Source organism: Cydia splendana, chromosome 16 (assembly GCF_910591565.1).
Source record: "Cydia splendana chromosome 16, ilCydSple1.2, whole genome shotgun sequence".
Classification (NCBI taxonomy): domain Eukaryota; kingdom Metazoa; phylum Arthropoda; class Insecta; order Lepidoptera; family Tortricidae; genus Cydia; species Cydia splendana.
Window position 1 is genome coordinate 10431655 of NC_085975.1, and position 22860 is coordinate 10454514.

Genomic DNA, 22860 nt, shown 5'->3' on the forward strand with positions numbered 1-22860 from the left:
ATTCGCTTTCTATACTTTCCAATTCCAATAGGGCCCCAAATTCTTATGTGCCCATGGGCCCCAGCATAGTTTAAGACGGCCCTGTTCGTAAAAGGTTTGGAAACTCAGCACACGCGGTTACGATTTGCCAAAGGGTGAGTATTAGCTGCACGCAGGTATAAGGTAAGGTTATATCAGGCATGGTCTAATAAAACATGGTCTTCCATTCCCAGAGTGACACGGGCCTACGTCACAATAACATTGCCACTTTATTTCAACATAACATGTTACATGGGTACATTATACCTATGGTTAATAAGTTAAAATATTTCTTTATAATTTTATAATTTTCATTTATATGTATTTTAGCTTAAATTTTACAATAACACGTCATTTTTAATTACTCGTTAGCAATATCTTCCGATTCACGAAAGAAATTTCAGACTTTCGGGTAATTCTGTTTATACTACTGGCAACACAGGATAGCGCTGTGCACATTTGACAATTCGGATCTAGATAACTTCATGCCCTGACCGTCATCCTTGTCGAACGCGTGTTAATTGTTATTTCCTTCTCGCTCAGTGTCAGCAGTCGCAGTGTTTTCCAAACTTTTCACGCCGTAAGCTTGGTAATTAATGTGTAACTGTGAATTAGTTTTTTAAACGTTTGTCTTGTATAGATAAATAAAGTTTAATTTAATACATTAGATTTGTTTTATTTTACTATGTTTCTACATGAATAACTTAAAATTAATGCCGTTAAAATAATTTTCACCGTTGGTTAAAATTCTCCCACATTTCAAAGTTTGAGAACCTGTAAACAGCATGATGACGTAGGCGCGTGTCAGTTAGGTCCAGGGATGTAACGGATGTGGTTTTATCGGAACCGAAAACGGAAACAGATGTTTTCGATTTAGTTTAACGGAACCGGAAACGGAAACGGAACCGAAAACTGAAACGGAACCGAAAACGGAACCGGAACCAGAATCGGAGCCTGACTTTTTAACGATGTAGTCGTTTTCCCCTTTCTAGAACAAACCTTCAGACAAAGTTTACACTTAGCCGTGTCCCCACTAACTTCATCAAAATAGTTCCAAATCGAACTTGATTTCGGCTTCATTGTGCGTTTTTTTCACACTTACATTCACCACACATACTACACACAGTCAGTAGTCAGTACACAACAGAACACATACGATTTTAATTTTAATTACACGAATAAAACAAAGTATACAAACAAACAACAAATTAGCGTAGCACGTGGCAAGCGGGGCGATGAGCGAATGACTGGTATGAACCTGTTTGTTTTTGATGTACGCCGCCGCCGCGCGAAGCATTGACATCCGTTATAACTTCCGTTTCAAACATAACGGAACCGGAACAGAAACGGATGTGTAATACCAAACGGAAGTTCCGCCTTAACGGAAACGGAACCGGAGCTCCGTAACATCCCTGGTTAGGTCATACGCGAATCTCGGAATGGAGTACCAGGCGGAGTATATTATTATACCATGATATCAGGTTATAAATTATTTCACCGCATAAAAACCGTTTGTTAAACTCGTTAAAATTTCCTTACATGAAGAAGTGAGATTTCATTGGGATTCCTTATAAAATAATCCTTATTAATTTAACGTTAATAAATTAATACAAAATTTCTATAAAACTTTAGCGGATTTATAACAGGGCTAGGGGACAGGGCGCAACATGTTCCATCAAATGGTTGGCACTAAAGATGCGTTGAGCGTGCACACCTAATTGTGGAAAAACTGTCGAAAAGCGGACTTCTTTCGTGCCATTAAGCTAAGGAAAAAGCGCTAATATAACCAACAAAGTTAAAGTACTTATTGTTGCCATTTTATTTTCAATGTATTGATTAACTGATAACAAGGTTTGAAGTTCATACATATACATATGTAGGTATACTTTAGCCTAATTTCATAAGGCTAGTATTACAATTTTACAAGTATGAACAAAACGCCTCCATACATTAGTCAAACATCATCACCATGCCCCACCGGCATGTGGGAAATGGCAATATTGCAGTTATACACATAAAAGTTCTAAGCCTTAATTGTATAAAGGGGCCCACTGATTAACAGTCCGCCGGACGGTATCGGCCTGTCAGTTGTTCGGAACTGTCAACATTTTGTTCTAACTGACAGGCCGATACCGTCCGGCGGACTGTTAATCAGTGGGCCCCTTAAAACAGCGAAGCGATGTGCTCCATTAGCGATGGCAACAACAGCTCGGTATCGTGCTATCAGAGATAATATCGCCCAGTCGCGTGCCCGCAACACCCGCCGCTGCTGATAAAATATGTAGCCACTAGCTAGCTACAGTACAACCGCTCCTAACCTAACATGGAACACCCAACAGGTTAAAGGCTGGATACAATTGAACAGCGTCAAGTTACGTAGCACCTACATTTTAAATATTATAGATATTATATAACTTTAGTCCAAGTTAGATAGATAAGATACTTTGCAATACCCTTCCAGGGTGATATGTGTTCCTGTTGTTATTGTAACATGTATGTACCATGTTTCGCAATTAAACGATTTGTGTCTGGTTTTAACCTTTTTTTCTTTGATTCTTAATTGATAATGTCGCCATACGATTGGTCCCTAAATTTGTTTCTTTTTATTCCTTTACGTGACAAAAAAACGAGATGCCAATGTCATGCATTAATTAATATCCAATTATATAATCACGTTCCCTTGACATCTTTCTAGGACCAGAAGGCGAACTGGTTTCTTCCTGGTATTCCCATTAGCCCATTACAGATAGTCTAGATCTAGAACTTCACAGTACGAGTACCCACACACTTAGTCAGTTACGTGCGGTTCGCTAAAAGTAGGTATTAAGAAAAGTTGAACGTTATTCAGGTGGTTTTTCCATAAGGCTAATTCTTAACCACCACGTTTTGTGACCTTCGGTCACCAAGATATTAATAAAATTTACTAAGTGAAATAAAAATAGGTATGTCATAGATAGACGGCCGACACTTGTTAACTTCGTGTTACTGATCAAGGAAAAACTATTCGAATAAAGTAACCTTTTAAATAGACTTAAATCAGGCTAACGTTTTCAAATCACCTCAGAAACCGTAGTTTAATCGTGTGAATCAATGACACAAAAGCAATTTACAGTCTTCACATTGAATGAGGCGACAGCGACACCTCCATGACCAAATCTGGCTATCTTAAAACTTGTCACGACTATGTGCTCAACACTAGTGTTACTTGACCTCAAGCTTCATAACAACACACGTTAATCAGAGATTAGACTTACACTGGTCACTGTGAAGAAGTGTTTAGTAACTCTTATGAACAAGCCCAGCCAGCACCGGACAGCACGACATGATGACGTGACACGTCAATTAACTACCAGCAAAAGATGTGATGGTGTATTCATTGCACGAGCAAGGGCGAGCCTAGTTCTCAGGCGCACCAATGTAATGTGATCGGTGTTGCCGCCTACCGGTACTATATTTATATACAAACTTAGTCCCGGAATTCCCGGTTCTAGCCATATTCATTCAGTCCCTGTAGCATTAAATGTGATTCAGAGATTTGCATCAACCGTTAAGGCTTCGTCACACAGCGCGTTTTCAGGACGCGACGTGAGCGGGGCGCGCCGCTTTTACATATAAAACGCTCACGCCCCGCCCGGAAAACGCGCCTGTGTGACGGAACCTTTAAACCTAGTACACACAGTACTGTATTGTAGTGTTTACTGCACATGGTCAGGACCCGCAAGAGCGAGAAGCAGCTATGTGCTGAGAGAGCACTGTGAGGGCAATATTTTCTCACCCTAAGGGCTGATTTAGACGGCGCCAGAAATACAAAATGGATCTTAGTTTTAGGGCCGATTGTAACTTTTTTGTTATGGATATTTTATCGTGTCTCTTTGGCTATGGAATGACAGCAGAGTGACTTATACGTACTGGTTTAACTGAGAATAACTCCCTCCAGCTCGTGAAGCGACTGAAATAAGATCCCTGACATGACTGTGTCGCGTACGGCACAGTGTGTAATAGGACTAGTACACCGAATATGGACTGAATATGGCATACAAAAACCGTAACTGGTAGATTCAATCCTAACAAATATCTTGGTCTCGTAAATTACGTGTCGCGCTATGGTCTAAGATCCGAGATATATGGTCGACCTTCACCAATCTGTCTGACAGATGAAACTATGAAAATATGAAAGAAAATATGTTGCAGAACATAAATGAATAGGGTTGCCTAAAGAAATATGGTCAATTTTTAATAAATTTTTGAAATAAAATATTTTTCGGCAAATTTCACCGATTTGTCTGACGAACGAAATAAGTTTCAATGGAAAGTATTACAACTTGTACAACATAAATCAACTAGGTTGCCTATCTTTTTCCGGTCACTATTATGTGGTTGCCGTGTTTAAAGAGGTGATTTTATATCGATAATTGCACTCATCTGTCTGACGCTTGAATTATACATCAAAATGATGGTAATTTTATTGCAAATACAATGGCATAGGGTTGCCTGCGAAAATCCGGTCACAAATAAGGGTTGCCAGGCTTAATTAAAATAAGATGGGAAGACTTTTAGTGATAACTCATAAACGGCTTAACTAATCAAGTTTGTTTTAATTTTATTAGATTGAGTTTTTTAAGCACTATTTTTATGATTTTTTCCATAGTTTTTGGACAGATGGTTCAAAAGTTAGAAGGAAAAGCCTTTTTTTTTTCTTTCTAAACGATTATTTCCGAAATAATTCACTTTATCAAGAAATGTTGTTTAAAGACCCCTATTTATTTTGAAAGGCCTATCCAACGACACCCCACACTATAAGGTTGAAAGATAAAAAAATTGTCACACACATTTTGTTTTTTTCAAAGCGATTATTTCCCAAAATATTCACTTTATCAAAAAATGTTCTTCTAAAACCCCTATTCATTTTGAAAGACCTTTCCAACAACATCCCACACCATAGGGTTGACACGAAAAAAAAATCCTCACGTACATTTTGTTTCTTTCGTGGCGATTATTTCCTAAAATATTCTCTTTATCAAAAAACCTTTCCTTCCTTCTAACTTTTGAACCATTTATCCAAAAAATATGGAAAAAATTAGGAAAATAGTCCTTAAAAAACTCAATCAAATAAAATTAAAACAAACTTGATCAGTTAAGCCGTTTATGAGTTATCGCTAAAAGTCTTCCCTTCTTATTTTAATTAAAAGCCTGGCAACCCTTATTTGTGACCGGATTTTCGCATGCAACCCTATGCCATTGTATTTGCAATAAAATTACCATCATTTTGATGTATAAATCACCTCTTTAAACACGGCAACCACATAATAGTGACCAGAAAAAGATAGGCAACCTAGTTGATTTATGTTGTACAAGTTGTATACTTTCCATTGAAACTTATTTCGTTCGTCAGACAAATCGGTGAAATTTGCGGAAAATTTTTTTTTTTCAAAAATTTATGAAAAATAGCCTTGACTATATTTCTTTAGGCAACCCTATTTAGTTATGTTCTGGAACATATTTTCTTTCATATTTTCATAGTTTCATCCATCAGACAGATTGGTGAAGGTCAACCATATGTGGGATCTCCTACTACTAGAACGTGTTTTATAATAGCTACCTAACCTAGTCAAGAGTTTTAATAGGCTTATTGAGTGTATGCATTATTTTTATAGCCGTCCAGTTATATTTTTCCTAAATGTACCTACTCTAAGATTGATTAGATTTTTTTAGGAATGTAAGTATGATCTAAGTAGATTCAACTTTTAACTGAAGCTTAGTTTAGTACCATACAACAAAAGTGAGTAAAGTAAGGAATAAAAGAAAAGAACGACATTTAAATTACTGCAACTTAATTTGTAGTAAATGATAGACATTGTAAAAATACTTGAAACAATTTAGTTAATTATGGACATTGATATTTATTTTTCTTTGCTTAAGTTCTGTTCAGAATCATTCCAAAATAATTTCCAGGGAGGCCTTAGTTTGATATCTTTTGCCTGCTATGATGATGGTGATGATGACACAGAATAAATAATAGTACTACAATTTCAACTATCACGGTTCATGAGCTACAGCCTGGTGACAGACAGATGGACAGACAGACAGACAGACTTAGTAATAGGGTTAAAAGAGACTATTGTTAAGTTATTTACTTGGGTTTTAATCATTTAACATTAATTGAAGACAAATAAGCAGTAACTAAGTTGCTAGTGAAATACTGAAAGTTATCAAAGAATGTATAACTCTTAACATGTCTGCCAACTATAATGTTAAGTGTATGCATGTAAAATTTATTTCATACACATTGCTATTATAAGGCTACTTTCCCCTTTAACTCGGCTTCTTTTATAGAACTGTCAAAATGATTTGCTAATATTAAAATGAGTATAGTGATGTCACGGTTAACTTGCTTGCTTACTTGCTTATATTTCTAACTAATCAATTTATTAAATAGTAATTGTGTTTAAAAATAACTGATATCTATGTTTTTCTTATAATTATCTGGTGCTTTATTTTGTGCATGGTGTGAAATAATTTATTTCACTATTATAGAGACTTTTGGACTGTTAACTATGTACTTTTTGTCAGTTTCAATTTTCTGTCTAGAAACTATAACAGATTCGCGCCAGCCCCAACATCATCATGATGAGGATAGGGGACAGGCTGGACTCCCATTATTTGCTACGCTGCAGTCGGCTACATGTGCCATACTCAGCTGATAGGAAAAATATGTAATTCCTAGCTTTTAAATATAGATGTAGTAATATTCGTAGGTTTAAGTACTAATACATAATTTGAAATTATTTTTTACTTACCAAGGTATGAGTGTAACTTACTAAAATAAATGATTTATTATATTATATTATATTATTGAACCCCATCCCCATACCTTGTATGAATGTAGAAACTGTAAGCCCTGGCCTCCAGTTATTTGAAAAATTAGGCCAATACTAACAAGCAATAACTTCAGTTGAGTCATGGATTAAGAATTATACCACCAATTATGAGTCACCTAACCTGTGCCCTCTGTCCTTACAGTTAGTTAATAAATAAAAATGTTGTAAAAAAAGGTACAGGGTAAAATTTAAAACATTAATAATGTAATGATAGGATAGAAATAAAACCTTTTAGAATTTAAGATATGGTAGAAGGGGAATTCCAATGCTCGCCTCCCAAGTTATTGCCACTTATTACAATTATATATTACTGCTATCACACTAACAATTGCAGTAAAATCTGGAAAGGTTTTTTAATTAAAATGGTTAACATTGACAAGTGGTTTAAAATGGAATATTTTAATTTTGAGATTGCTCCTCAATAATTATATTATTATATGTGTATATTAGAGACCAAAACCAATTTTTCGGATTACTTTTTAAATTGTCAATGTTGTTAAAAGACTGTAAGATTATATTATTGTATGTATTTGGTTTATACGTACGTACATAGCCTAGCTTAGTGGAATCTGATAATAATATTTGTACAAGCTTTCAAGGACTCAGTTACTTAGTGTGATTTTTTTAATGACTATTTCGCGTAGCATTGGGTCAGTAGCATAAAAGATCAGGAATTCCATTTGAATCCTTTCGTAAACGTCAACTTTCGATTGTATACGGAACCAATACATGCATACCAGCATATTGATGAGTGTCGGGAGAAAGCCGGCAAACTGTAGCACCATACTCTTACATCAAAATAGCGTTACCGCCTCTAAACCAGCCTGGGGTTGCGAACTTTCCGAGATTTCATTTACATAACGTAGCAGCCACCGATACGTAAATCATAACTCGGCGTCGCGGCCGCCGCAAGTTCATGGGTGCGGCCATGTGCCTTCAAAATTAAAGAAGCTTTATGTACCTAACAAAAGCAGCTTGATATCCTTGGAAGCCTGGATGCCATCCTCTTTTAAATTCCTCTCGATTTGTCGGCTGCGAGCGGCCGCCGCTCGCTCCTCGGCCGACTGGGCGCATCCCATGTCGGCAGCTGTTCTCGTGCCTTGGCGCCTGGCCGCCGGCCGCCCCGAGCCGGGCGCGCTCTCACCGCTCCCTCTGCATGCGCTCCGCACGCCGCCTGCCGCTTCGGCCCCACTGGAGACACCCTACGCGACGATAATTGCGGTTCTCTACTCGACACAGTAACCTAACTTAACACTTATCACTCCCAATCCTAGTCGTACACACTTAGCACGAACGAACTGAACACCACAGAGATTGTCTTCGATGTACTATAGTATCGACACTGAAAACGCGTAACGTCAGCCCGAACTTTAATTGAATACGAATCCGTTTAAAATATGAGATAATGGCGGCCGGATGACAAGCTAGCTCCGCTCCGTGACGGCGACCGCGCCCCGCTCGACTGACGTTCGGGTGCGTTCGGTACTCTTCGTTTGGGCTCGCTCACACATGCGTGAAAGTAAATTCGACTGGAAATGAAACGGCACGACTAGGAAAAGCAATGCGCTTGTGGATGCGTCTAATTTTTTTTTGTTAAAATTATTATTATTGTAAATCTTAATACTTATGTATTTTTATAAAATATGTGACATAATGAATGATTCATCGTAGCACAATAATATGGTAGTTAGGTAGGTACGTACACATATTCGCCGGCACGGTGTCACATAGCAAACTTGCTAGTAAAATAACGGCTGAAAATTTTAGTTTTATTTGTTATTAAATCAAATTAATAATGTACTTACCTGCCCAAATCGACAAAGAAGGGAAGAGAAATAAAATTATTTTTTCACCTCAGCAGCTCGAACAAGGGTACTTTGCTTCTTAAAAACAGTGAGCAAAATGCGATTTTGCTCACTGAGTCATTTTGTCTCACTCAGTGAGTAAAATCGCATTTTGCTCACTGATTGTGTCTCACTCAGTGAGCAAAATGCGATTTTGCTCACTGAGTGAGACAAAATGACATTCAAGTGACCTTTATAGTCATTTCAACATGCGGGGTCTCTTTCGCTTGCACGGGACTCAAAATAAGCACTCGAAGAAATATCAAACTTTGATCTCTTGTTGTACAAATAACTATAGTGTAGATATCTATCGGGTACCTATAGGTACTACTTACTTATTGTTGGCTATGTGCATGTGTTAGGTGCTTGTATATAGTCTGTATCTTTAGGTATTTAAATAAAAGTAAACAAACAATGGGGTTGGCAACTGTCAAAGGTTTGCATAGATGGCGCCATCATAGATTGCCCCTTTTTCTATGAGATTTGGCTTAAAGGGCTGGCATCCAAGGTTTTAAAAAAACAAAAATTTGACACAATTCTAGGGATTGACAGGGCAAGCTATGATGGCGCCATCTGTTAAAAACTTCCACCGGCCAACCCCATTTGTACATTTTCGGGTAGTTATAACATTTATTGGTTAACCGACCAATTACAAAACCGCCTGGATCAGTCACTGAGCGACTTGACTTTAACCTACATTATTTGATCGTGTAATGTTTTCTTCTACCCTCAACTGGCTTAAGGAGCCATTTGAGGGTAGATTTTGTTTACTTTTATTTAAATACCTGAAAATTTGCATACTTAAGTAAGTCGGGTGACAATGCAATATTATGGTACCATCGAGCTGATCTGATGATGGAGACAGGAGGTGGCCATAGGAATTCTGTGATAAAACAACGAAACCTTGTGATTGAGGTTTTTAGAATTGTATCGATGAGTATTAGTTGCCTATGGAACGAAAAGTACAGTCGGCGATAAAAGCTTATACCAAAAATTAAATTTTTGATAAAAACTTATTTTAATGTCTGATGCAAACAGAAGTTGCAACATATTGTATTTATATTACTGTGTCTGTCTATGGCATCCTAGCTCCGAAACGGATGAACCGATTTGAGTGCGTTTTTTAAACCGAAAGTCTTGCCTGTCACGTCGAGTCGAAGTTCAGCAGTCTTGTGAAATTAACCAATGTACCTACCATAAATATGTCAATATTGTCCTTGGGACTTATCTTCTCACTTGTGGATTTCAGCAAATATTAGTTAGAAAGTGGCTTCCAATACCTATAGAGATAGACATTAATTTACCGTTCTTATATATGTGTAATTGTACATAAAAACTTTTTACAAAAAAAATGAAACCGACTTCAAAAAGGATGAAATAAAATATTATCCTTTTTTATGTCTATGCGTTACCAACTTATATGTTTGAAGTCGGTGCCAAGCCAAATTTTGAAGCATACCATGACTTTGGTGCGATTCGATAAGGATTTACCTACGTTGGATTGCCTTACACGACGACAATGAACGTACTTTCTGTAGGTACAGTCGACGTTAAAAATATGTTTATGCTTTTCGCCTTATTACAAAGGAGTAAGGTGCAAAAGTGTAAATATATCATTGGACCCGGGTATGTCCTTAAACTACGTCCAAGACCACCGGTGGACGGGCAGCAGCGTCCCTCAAATTCGATGTACTCGACTGCGATCGCCAACCCGCCTGCCAAGCGTGGCGATTATGGCATTCACCCCCCATCATGATGAGCACAATAAAACCACGGCCCCGAGGTTCCGGCGACCCCCGGTGCTCTGGCTATGGTAGCGGTCAGGGCATTAGCGGGGTCAGGGGTGCTAAGAATCTCCGGCAAAGATCCGGCTACCCGCCCCGACGACGACTGGCCCTGGTAACACACAACATACGCACTATGAGGACTGACGAAAAGATCTGCGAGCTGGAAGAGGAACTGAGCAGGTTACACTGGGACATTGTAGGGTTATGCGAAGTCCGTAGAGAGGGGGAGGACACGACAACCCTGAAGTCTGGTAACTTGCTCTACCACCGGGAGGGCGACCAACAGTCCCAAGGTGGTGTCGGGTTTCTCGTTCACAAGTCCCTCGTAAACAACATAATAACCATCGACAGTGTGTCGAGCAGGGTGGTATACCTAATACTCAGAATATCCAAAAGATATTCGCTGAAGGTCATTCAGGTATACGCACCGACTTCGTCACACTCCGATGATGAAGTAGAAGCTATGTATGAGGACGTAAGTAGGGCCATACATACTTCTAAAACCTACTTTACTGTTGTTATGGGGGACTTCAACGCAAAGTTGGGCAAGAGAAGCGGGGATGAGTTGAGAGTGGGGCAATTTGGGTATGGGCAACGGAACCCTAGGGGTCAGAGGCTGGCCGACTTTCTGGAGAGAGAGGAACTCTTCATGATGAACTCTTTCTTCCAGAAGCCGCCTCACAGGAAATGGACCTGGATGAGTCCTGACGGTTCCACGAGAAACGAGATAAGACTTCATCATGACCGACAAGAAACGGATATTCAGTGATGTCTCTGTGATCAACAGGGTAAAGACCGGTAGTGATCACCGAATCGTAAGAGGCACACTGAATATCAATATTAAACTTGAAAGGTCCAGCCTGATGAAGTCTACGCTCCGACCTACTCGAGCCCATGTTCAAAACCCCGAAAGCTTTCAACTCGAGCTCTCTAACCGCTTTGCTTGCCTAGAGAACTTGGCTTCAGTGGACGAAATCAACGACGGGCTAGTGGAAACTGTCCACACAGTAGGGTCTAAGTTTTTTAGACCCCGCCGTAAAGATCGACCTCAGAAATTGACCGAGCAAACCTTAAAACCTCATGGCTGAACGACGCTCCTACAGTTGCAGTCTCCCGATGACGCGGAGTCATATAGGCAGCTCAATAGACGTATATCTAAGTCCTTGCGACATGATCTACGTCTCTTTAATACTAACCGTATTAAAGAGACTATTGAGCGAAACCAATGCTCCAAAGTGTTCGCAAAGGACAAGTCTATTGGGCAAAGCCAGCTGACAAAGCTGAAACGGGAAGATGGCAGCATCGCGTCGAGCAAAGCGGAGGTTTTAGGTGAGATCGAGAGGTTCTATGGACAGTTATACACTTCGATCGCAAAGCCCGTTGACAGCTTGGTAGGAGATCCAAGAGCCAAGCTGTCCCGACATTATACCGAAGATATCCCGGACATCAGTCTGTACGAGATTAGGATGGCCCTGAAGCAGCTTAAGAACAACAAGGCGCCGGGCAAAGACGGAATCACTTCAGAGCTTCTGAGAGCGGGTGGAACACCGGTACTTAAAGTCCTCCAGAACCTCTTTAATTCCGTCTTGTCCGAGGGCATAACGCCTGAAACATGGAATAGAGGCGAGGTGGTGCTGTTCTTCAAAAAAGGTGATAACAACCTATTGAAGAACTGCAGACCCATCACGCTTCTGAGCCATGTCTATAAACTGTTTTCAAGGGTCATCACGAACCGTCTCGAACACAGACTTGATGACTTCCAGCCTCCCGAACAAGCCGGTTTCCGAAAAGGCTATAGTACCATAGACCACATCCATACGCTGCGGCAAGTTATACAGAAGACCGAAGAGTATAACTTGCCATGATGCTTAGCGTTTGTGGACTATGAGAAAGCCTTCGATTCGGTGGAAACATGGGCGGTGCTTGAGTCTCTTCAGCGATGCCATATTGACTATCGGTACATCGAAGTGTTGAAGTGTTTGTATAGTAACGCCACCATGTCGGTCCGAGTACAGGAGCAGAGCACGAGGGCGATTCCATTGCGAAGAGGCGTAAGGCAGGGAGACGTTATCTCTCCGAAACTGTTTACTGCCGTAATGGAAGACGCCTTCAAGCTCCTGGAATGGGAAGGACTTGGCATCAACATCAACGGCGAATACATCACTCACCTTCGGTTTGCCGACGATATCGTAGTCATGGCAAAGTTGATGGAGGAACTCAGCATGATGCTCGATGACCTCAACCGAGTTTCACAACGGGTGGGCTTGAAAATGAACATGGACAAGACGAAACTTATGTCAAATGCCAATGTTGTGCCCATCCCAGTCTCTGTTGGGAACTCGGTACTCGAAGTTGTTGACTCGTACATCTACCTAGGACAAGTAGTCCAATTAGGTAGGTCCAACTTCGAGAAAGAGGTCAACCACCGAATCCAACTCGGTTGGGCAGCGTTCGGGAAACTACGTAATGTCTTTTCGTCCGACATACCTCAGTGCCTCAAGACGAAAGTCTTTAATCAATGTGTGTTACCAGTGATGACTTACGGCTCCGAAACGTGGTCTTTCACTATCGGCCTCATCTCAAAACTCAAAGTCGCTCAACGAGCTATGGAGAGGGCTATGCTCGGAGTTTCTCTACGTGATCGAATCAGAAATGAGGAGATCCGTAGACGAACTAAAGTCACCGACATAGCCCACCGGATTAGCAAGCTGAAGTGGCAATGGGCAGGCCACATTGCACGCAGAGAAGATGGCCGATGGGGTCGAAAAGTGCTCGAGTGGAGACCACGGACTAGCAAGCGCAGCGTAGGACGTCCACCCACAAGATGGACAGACGATCTTGTTAAGGTCGCCGGAAGACGCTGGATGCGGGTCGCTTCCAACCGGCACGTATGGAGGTCCAAGGGGGAGGCCTATGTTCAGCAGTGGACGTCTTATGGCTGAGATGATGATGATGATCATTGACGTCGACTGGACCTAAGAACACACCTCAGAACACACGATCAAACCTTCTTGGCGCAGACCGTACCATGTTTGTCGGCACATTAGTGTAAATATAAATGCATTTTTTTGCCGTCTTATTTTTTAAAGAGCATTTCTTACTAATGCTCGAACAGTCTATAGCAGCGGTCGGCAACCTTTTAGCAGCCAAGGGCCACATAGTAGTTAACGAAGTTATCGTGGGCCGCACTTTGGTATTATTTGTGACTTTAGTAGACATTGTCGTTTGTCAATATTACATACAAAATAACCAGGGAGGCTCGCGGGCCGCAAGCGAGAGGTTCGCAGGCCGCTTGTTGCCGACCGCTGGTCTATAGTACTCTGGTGTGGGATTGGGACTGAGTTATTTCCCGTCCCTTATCCAGAAGACTACATTTCAAAATATAAAACAATTCAAGGAATTTACCTTCTTGCCAAATTTCACCTAAAGCGGTTCAGTTGTTTAGCCATGAAAAGGCGACAAAGAGGCAGACAGAATTCTTTACACATTTATAATAGTTATTAGTATAGTTCTAATGGGATAAAGCTGATTTTTTTTACTGGTATTGTTACTACTTGGCTTGGCACCGACTTCAAACATATCAGTTGGTAACGCATAGACATAAAAAAGGATAATATTTTATTTCATCCTTTTTGAAGTCGGTTTCATTTTTTTTGTAAAAAGTTTTTATTTTACCATTTTTAGTTTTAACGCAAGAGCGCAACGCATGAATGAAAAACAAGATCATTTTTAACACTAAATTGGTGTACCTATTACTTTAGTAAATATGTAATCAGGAATTTTCTCGAGTCGTCTGGGAAATTATAATTCCTGTCAACTAAATCCATCCGCCCGCCCCGCCACTGACCCAATCCATCAGCCCCCCCGATCACTCAACCTCACAGCACATCAACCCCTGATCCAGGAACCCCTCGATCCTGAACCAGCAACCCTTCAACCGCCATTCCCCGACCCCTTAATCCCTGACCCCTTAACTCCTTATCCTAACCCCCGATCAGTAGCCTTACCAGCTTACCACGAGTTTGACATTGATATATTCGCTAGCATGTGTGTAACTTACTTCCTATGCCTCTCGCTCGTACTAACCTTAGTGTGAGCGAGATGCATAAAAAGTTACATTTAGATGCATAAGACGTTAGCGGATATGTTAATGTCAAACTCGTGGTAAGGCTACAGTTGCAGTACATCAAATTGGTGGTTTTCGGAAGCAAATGCTCGAGTTACTTTAGAAAACCCCGAAATCACTTAACACGTGCCTTTAGTTTTTTTGAGTTCCCTCAATTCCTCATGAATTCCATCATCAGACCAGAACCAAAAATAATACGGAAACATCTTGGAGGTAACTTCTTCCAAACAAAAAAAGAATTACTCAAATCGGATCACAGGTGCCGGAGTAATCGCTGAACATACTTACATTTAAAGAAATCATCATCATTATCATCAAAATAATCATCATCATCAGGTCTACTTCATCAAATTGGTGGTTTTCGGGAGAAAATGCTCGAGTTGCTTAAGAAAACGCCCAAAACACCATGCATGTGCCTTTAAAAATTGAGGAGTTCCCTCAATTCCTCATGGATCCCATCATCAGAACAGAACCAAATTAAAATGGGACCAACTCAAATCGGACTACGGATGTCGGAGTAATCGGTGAACGTACATAGAAAAAAAAAATAGCCACAACCGAATACAGAACCTCCTCCTTCTATGAAATTGAAGTCGGTTAAAAATCATGAGGCGTACTGGCGTAAGAAGAACGGGGATACATACGGATACGGGGAGTACCTATAAGTTACTACCAAAAATAAGGCTATTTGCGGGTCAGAAGAGATAACTTTTGTTTTACTGATTCACTCACTATCTTTACCAAACACTGCATGTTGGCGTAAGTAAGTAGTAAAACGTCTAGGTACCTACATCACTAATACGTTCCTGTTACCGACTTGGTCGACATCCGCATCATGCGGATGCTCCGCATCGATTTTATGCGGATGCGGATGCAGATGCGGATGTTGAAAATAATGCGGATGTTCCGCGGATGCGGATGCGGATGCGAATATCCGCAACATCCCTGATTCTTGATGATCGACTTTGTCCAGCAGTGCGGGCGTTTTTCAGTTGGTGAATACAGTCAACAGCAGAAGTTGCTAATCGGGCCAGGTGTTCAAAATGATCTTGACGCGACTTTATTGTTAAGAGAAAAAGAGCGTATCAATGTCAAGGTAATTTTGAACACCTCGCCCGCTTAGCAACTTCTGCTGCTGACTGTACTTACTGCTTCGACCTGAGGGGCTACCGCGAAAACCGATATTCGCAAATTGCGGGGATCTTTCTCTTTTACTCCAAGGAAGGCGTAATAAGAGTGACAGAGAAAAATGCCCGCAATTTGCGAACTTCGATTTTCGCGGTTATAGCCCTGTAGAGTCTGTGCGGAAAGAGAAAAGTCTTGAGGTGTATGTATAGTGTGTGTAGAACCAATACATGTAACTGTAGATGTGTGATGTGTACATATTATCTAGTGAAATCCTACCACAGCGGGCATTTAATTTAGATCTATGTGGTATTAGGTATGAATATGTGACGTCCCACGGTCAAAGGTACCTTATGGCGGGTATGGAGTTATGCATACCCCAGTAATCTACAATAAATAAGCTATCGATAACACAAAAGATCAACCTTCTAGGTTGCGTAGTTACAGAGATATGATTTTTTGAAAATAATGTTGTGAAATGAGCAACTTTACGATAGAGAAGTTTTAAGTTTAGCCGCCTAAAAAACTATGTTCCTGAAGTAAGTTACATAGTTGACTACAAATAATAATACCTTATATATCTGAGATTAAAAAAATATTGCGACTTGTTCTGTAATGCAAATAGAAACTTTTGATATCGACTGATTTATGTGTATACTAACCAATCTCTTGAAAATAAAGTTTTATTTCATTTTCACGATTGATCGCAATGAGCTCTCAAGATTTAAATTTTATCTATTAGAAAACGACACTGACAGACAGTTTAAGCAAAAAACAATACCGATTTAGAGGTGAAAATGTATTTTCTGACTTTTTCATATAAAATCACAAAATTGAATATTTTTACTTTTAATGTGACACACAATCAATTTTTCTGAGTACATATGAAAGAAATTCTGTCATTCAAATGAAATAAATCCTAAAACCCCAACTAAATACTATATTTAACCCCTTATGCCACTTTAAACTTACATAACAATAACAGTATTTGCTCCATACATTTACGAAAAGGTACCTTATGGAAATAAATCTAATAATACATCACTACAAAATATCAATCATATTATAGTTTATCTTTTATGAATAGAAAATATTAATTTACATTAAACTGCCCCAAATTTAATTAGTTCTTCGTCATAATAATCTTAAAAAAAGACCAATAATTTGTATGTAATGAAAAGGTACCTTGTGGTCAAGTTACATGATGAGGCATGATGATGATGGAACAGTTAGGATAAACTAATAATATTTTGGTAATAGTATAAATCGTCTAATTCTTATCAATAATATATTTCGGTTGCTATTGAAGATAAGCGGCATTGAGGTTCAATGAACTCAGATATTCCATAAGGAAATGCGTCGGGTATTGGCATTTTTCAGCAAACCAACGGCTGATTTACTTCATGCGACCAAACTAAATGAAGATTATTCTAGTTAAGAAAGACTTGACGAGAGTAACTTTGGTATAATAGCAGTCTACTTGGATTTGTGATGTCGGTCTATGTACGGTTATAATATTTGCGAGGCGCCCCAACCAGAACTGAAATTATCAAATTAGTTTTGCAGAATGCTAATACAGTTCTCTACCAAACTTCTTTTCCCGTATTGACTAGTTTTTTTGGGAATTTTCAATCTTTTTTCCATAAGGTACCTTTTCTACTAAACTCTGAGACGACATTACTAGGCTTATAACTAACTTATAACAAAAATAAAAACAGGTAAACAAACGTTACGCATTAAGGTTTCAGATCACACAATAAAAAAAAATTGAGCATTTTTTCACCTCTTTACAAAACATTTCATATCTCCGAAACTAGAAACCCTCATAAGGTACCTTTTCCCGTGGAACGTCACATATGAGATACTGTAAAAGGAAGGACAGTTAGGTATGTAAATAAAAAGGTGGATGAACGTCGTCAGAGACAACAAAAACAGAAAGAAGTAGATGGTGAAGTGACTGGTCGTGACCGCGGACGGACAGTCTTTGTCTACCAATTATTCTAGCATTTGTAGCTGCATAAGAGCAAGCGACTGAGGACGAGTAATGAAATAACAGCAGGCAGGTTATGGGCCTGATTTTTGATTCATATGCGAAATGCGAGTTTTGCATTTCTGCTAATCTGTCTAAAATGACTTTATAATAACAGTTCCATGTAAGGTTTGTCTTAAACCATACCTACATATACTTACTTTTATCTGTCTGTCAGTTTCATTTCATGACTAAGTAATCCAAGCATCACATTACTTGGTGGTCTTGGTGTAACCCTTACCACCACGGCTGAGGTTGACACTTGAGCTTCTAAAGATCAATAAATAACCTGTTGATGTGGTTAACGTCCTAAGCTTCCTGTATATTACTTACATAGCACACTGCAATGTCTTACCATCATAAAATGTACGAATGTAAGAATTATTTTTCAATATGTTGTTAATATGTTACTATATCTGCAAAATCAGTATCACCCTATCAATTGGGTTATAAAATTACCCAAGAACTTGGGATTGATTATCCACATATCATAAATTCCTCACCTTTTTGTTTTGCATTAAGTAGAGGTGATTTATTCAAGTGGAAATGTAACTAAGTGTTACATCTCAATTTAAGGAAAAAGTATTTACTAAGACGCCTGAATTCTGCTATAAGATGTGTTAGCCAAGATTAGATATAGTTGTCTCATGAAACTCACGTTAATTACAAATATTTGTCATCGTGCATTTGAAGATCGTATAGCGTGCCGGCGACGCGAGCACCGCAGTCAATATATCGGCGTGCGCGCGCACGAACAGCTAGAGAGGGACATATAACCAACCCAGCAGCAGCAGCTTGATGTCCTTCGCGGCCTGGATGCCATCCTCCTTGAGGTTCTTCTCGATGAGCTTGCTGCGCTGGATGGCGGCGCGCTCCTCGGCGGACGAGGCGCAGCCCATGGTGATGGCGCGCACGGCCTGGCTCGCTACGCGCGGCAGCGCCGTGCTCCTCGCATGCTCGCGGCCCGTCGTCGCGCGCAGTTACGCCGCGCGCACGCGCTCGCTCGCGCACGCGTGCTGGCTCCGGCTCGAGGATCGCGCTGCAGCGCCACGCGCGAGTTTCACGTGCGAGACCGGCAGCTGTCACTGAGGATGCGAGATGGCGCCGCGGCGTGGGCCCGCGTACGAATGACGGATCGCGCAGCCCTGCCGCGCCGGCTCCAGTGCGCACGCCCGCCACCCGCCGGCCGTGTCCACCCGGTGCCTCCCTGACACACTAATTACACTCCACGTCAACCTTGTAATACCTATCACTCGCTCTCTCGCATTCAGAAAACAAAAGGCATGCAATTGGTTGCAATCGCGTGCAGTTGATAACTAGATCGATCGATGATTAAAGCCAAATTATACGTTCCATTTAACTTGAACCAGTTACTGATTGGCTAGATGAGAATAATTTTACCTACCTTCTTTAAAAAATAACTAAGCATTACGGTGACGATCGGTGATATCGCTAGCAGGGACTGAAAAGGTACCTTTAAAAACGGTTTTGACCGGTCTTTTGAAAAGGTACCCGACCGTTAAAAGTAGCATTTCGGTACCAATATCAATCGGTACCCGTATCTAAACAAGCTTCCGTTCAAACGGTACCGTTAAATAAAAGTACCTTTACGTGTTTTGTTTATAGGTATCCGACCGTTAAACTGGCATTCCATATTGATATCAATACTTTAGGTATCCAAATAAGCTTTAGTCCAAACGGTACCGTTAAATAAAAGTACCTATACGGATATGTTTAAAGGTCTCCTTCCGTTTTAATAGCATTCAGGTAATGGTATCAATAGTTTAGGTATCCAATCAAGCTTTAGTCCAAACGGTACCGTTAAATAAAAGCTTACCTCCAAACGGTACCTTTAAATAAGAAAACCTTATCGCGTTTGATCTGATACCCTAATTCTAACCGGTCACTCGCGAGAGCGGGGAGGGAACGCGTGTCTCACTTATATTGTATGGAATAAAAAAAAATACAGTTGCCTAAGGACTTCTAAGCAGACCTGGACCTGGACCTGCCAACCCGACCATTTTGGAATCCAAGATGTATGCCGTGCACTTTGTCACAAAAGTCGTCATGGGTGTCGTCAATCATGTAACTAAACCACTTCGTGTTTAGGCTCGTTTGATTCGTCTCGACAAGATCTTTGACACTAGGTGATACTCAGGGTCTAATGATCGAGCTGGAAGGTGGTCACCAGTACCAGTCAACCATGCAACTAAACCACTTCGTGTTTAGGCTCGTTTGATTCGTCTCGACAAGATCTTTGACACTAGGTGATACTCAGGGTCTAATGATCGAGCTGGAAGGTGGTCACCAGTACCAGTCAACCATGCAACTAAACCACTTCGTGTTTAGGCTCGTTTGATTCGTCTCGACAAGATGTTTGACACTAGGTCATACTCAGGGTCTAATGATCGAGCTGGAAGGTGGTCACCAGTACCAGTCAACCATGCAACTAAACCACTTCGTGTTTAGGCTCGTTTGATTCGTCTCGACAAGATGTTTGACACTAGGTCATACTCAGGGTCTGATGATGGAGCTGGAAGGTGGTCACCAGTACCAGTCAACCATGCAACTAAACCACTTCGTGTTTAGGCTCGTTTGATTCGTCTCGACAAGATGTTTGACACTAGGTGATACTCAGGGTCTAATGATCGAGCTGGAAGATGGTCACCAGTACCAGTCAACCATGCAACTAAACCACTTCGTGTTTAGGCTCGTTTGATTCGTCTCGACAAGATCTTTGACACTAGGTCATACTCAGGGTCTGATGATGGAGCTGGAAGGTGGTCACCAGCACCAATCAACCATGCAACTAAACCACTTCGTGTTTAGGCTCGTTTGATTCGTCTCGACAAGATCTTTGACACTAGGTGATACTCAGGGTCTAATGATCGAGCTGGAAGGTGGTCACCAGTACCAGTAAAGTTTGGGTTCATTTATAAATCACAATTACATATTAATATTACAAAAAATAGATGTTATAAACTATTGTCATTAAGAAAATCCTTAACCGAATAATAACATTTATCAATTAATAAATTTACTAATTTGTTTTTAAATACCGTGTTTCGAGTTTCTTGCTTAATATAATTGGGAATTTTATTTGTGATTAAAATACATTTATATTGGGGACTATTTTTACACATCTCTAGGTTAGTCTTTGGTAATACCTAGCAGTTTATTTCTATACTGTGATCTAGTGTTTCCCTTGTCTTGTTTTACTGTAAATAAATATGGATGTTCCCTAACAAAAAGAGCAGCCTGTAATATATAAATACAAGGCAAGGTTAACAACCTATATTGAATAAAGTATGGGCGGCAACTGTTTAGTTTGGGATACGCACATTAGCTAAGATACGGACACACTTCTTTTGCATCACAAACAGCTGATCGGCCTCGGTGCTGTCCCCCCACAGCACTACGGCGTAGCGGCGCCAGGCGTACGCATATGCGTAGTAAGCAGATAACGCACATTTAAAAGTGGTATTAGTTTTTAATACAAATACATAAAAACAAATTTTGAGAAATTAGTCATTTACTAGGTTTTGATATGGGACAGCCGTATTGTGCGGTTTGTTTTTCGGTCGGGTACCCTTACCTACTTCAAAAGGTTAGCCTTAACGGTACCGTTTCAAAAAGGTACCTGTTAAATTCTATTTATTCGGGTACCGTTACTGTTGGGTACCTATTCAATTGATACCTTTATTTTAGGTACTGGTATTTTTCCGTTTTATTCAGGTACCATTACTGTTGGGTACCTATTCAATTGATACCTTTATTTTAGGTACTGGTATTTTGCCGTTTTATTCGGGTACCGTTACTGTTGGGTACCTATTCAATTGATACCTTTATTTTAGGTACTGGTATTTTGCCGTTTTATTCGGGTACCGTTACTGTTGGGTACCTATTCAATTGATACCTTTATTTTAGGTACTGGTATTTTGCCGTTTTATTCGGGTACCGTTACTGTTGGGTACCTATTCAATTGATACCTTTATTTTAGGTACTGGTATTTTGCCGTTTTATTCGGGTACCGTTACTGTTGGGTACCTATTCAATTGATACCTTTATTTTAGGTACTGGTATTTTGCCGTTTTATTCGGGTACCGTTACTGTTGGGTACCTATTCAATTGATACCTTTATTTTAGGTTACCGGTCTTTTGCGGTTTTTCAGTCCTTGATCGCTAGCCACATTCTGTAGGGATAGCTATTAAATATTTAAATAACCTATACCTATTATAAAGTTTCCAAAATCAGATTTATGATTAATGTAACTAATGGAAACCTAACTACCTACCTCAACCTACGAAATAGGTATGTAAATTTTGAATTTACAATAATACATTCCAACCCAACCTTGAAAATTATTTATCATATCAATCGGGAAAGGCATCGCTGGAGTTGGGCATATACCTACTTACCTTCCCCAATGGATGGCTTCACTTGTGTGTTTCTTACTTAATTACTTACGCTGTACCGTGTGTGAGCTATTTCTTGCTCCGGAGTCCTGCAAGGCGAACTACAACGTAGGAGGGGTGTGTGAGCTATATCCTACGCCGTCGTAGTCCTGCGAGGCGGACTACAAGGTAGGAGTGTGAATGGGGGGCTTAATCCAATGCATATAACCTGCACAAGGTCCTAAACAGGCGCAAGGAAGGTCCCTGTTTACGGTTCCGTACCAAAGGGTAAAAACGGGACTCTATTAACTAAGACTCCACTGTCCGTCTGTCTGTCACCTGGCTATACCTATCTCATGAACCTAGACAATTGAAATTCTCACAGATTATGTATTTCTGTTGCCGCTATAGCAACAAATACTAAAAATTACGGAACCCTCGGTGGGCGAGTCCGACTCGCACTTGTCTGGTTTTTTTATATATAATGACAAATTTAAATAAAATAAAAAATAGTAAAGCTATTTGAGGTAATACAAAACACGCTGGCTCATTACACCCGTCACAAATGTCCACTTGACGTTCGTTGACACTGTCACTGACATCTTACATTGCGAAGCGAAGGCGAATTACAAATACAATCACAATCACGTCATTTTTG

The 22860-nt window shown here is 40.2% G+C and overlaps 1 protein-coding gene across 2 annotated transcripts in view; it reads right to left on the reverse strand.

Annotated features, from left to right (window-relative positions):
- The window catches only part of LOC134798260 (guanine nucleotide-binding protein G(o) subunit alpha), an 84529-nt gene extending 65598 nt beyond the window's left edge, over nt 1-18931 (reverse strand). The window contains exon 1 of one of the 2 annotated variants that reach the window (XM_063770650.1): nt 18589-18931. In XM_063770650.1, coding sequence (XP_063626720.1) covers nt 18589-18706 — 118 coding nt within the window. In that variant the 5' untranslated portion in view covers nt 18707-18931. Of the gene's footprint in view, nt 1-7857; nt 8355-18588 lie in introns of those variants that run through there. The other variant, XM_063770651.1, reaches the window with a different exon arrangement.
- Between the last annotated feature and the right edge of the window lie 3929 nt (nt 18932-22860).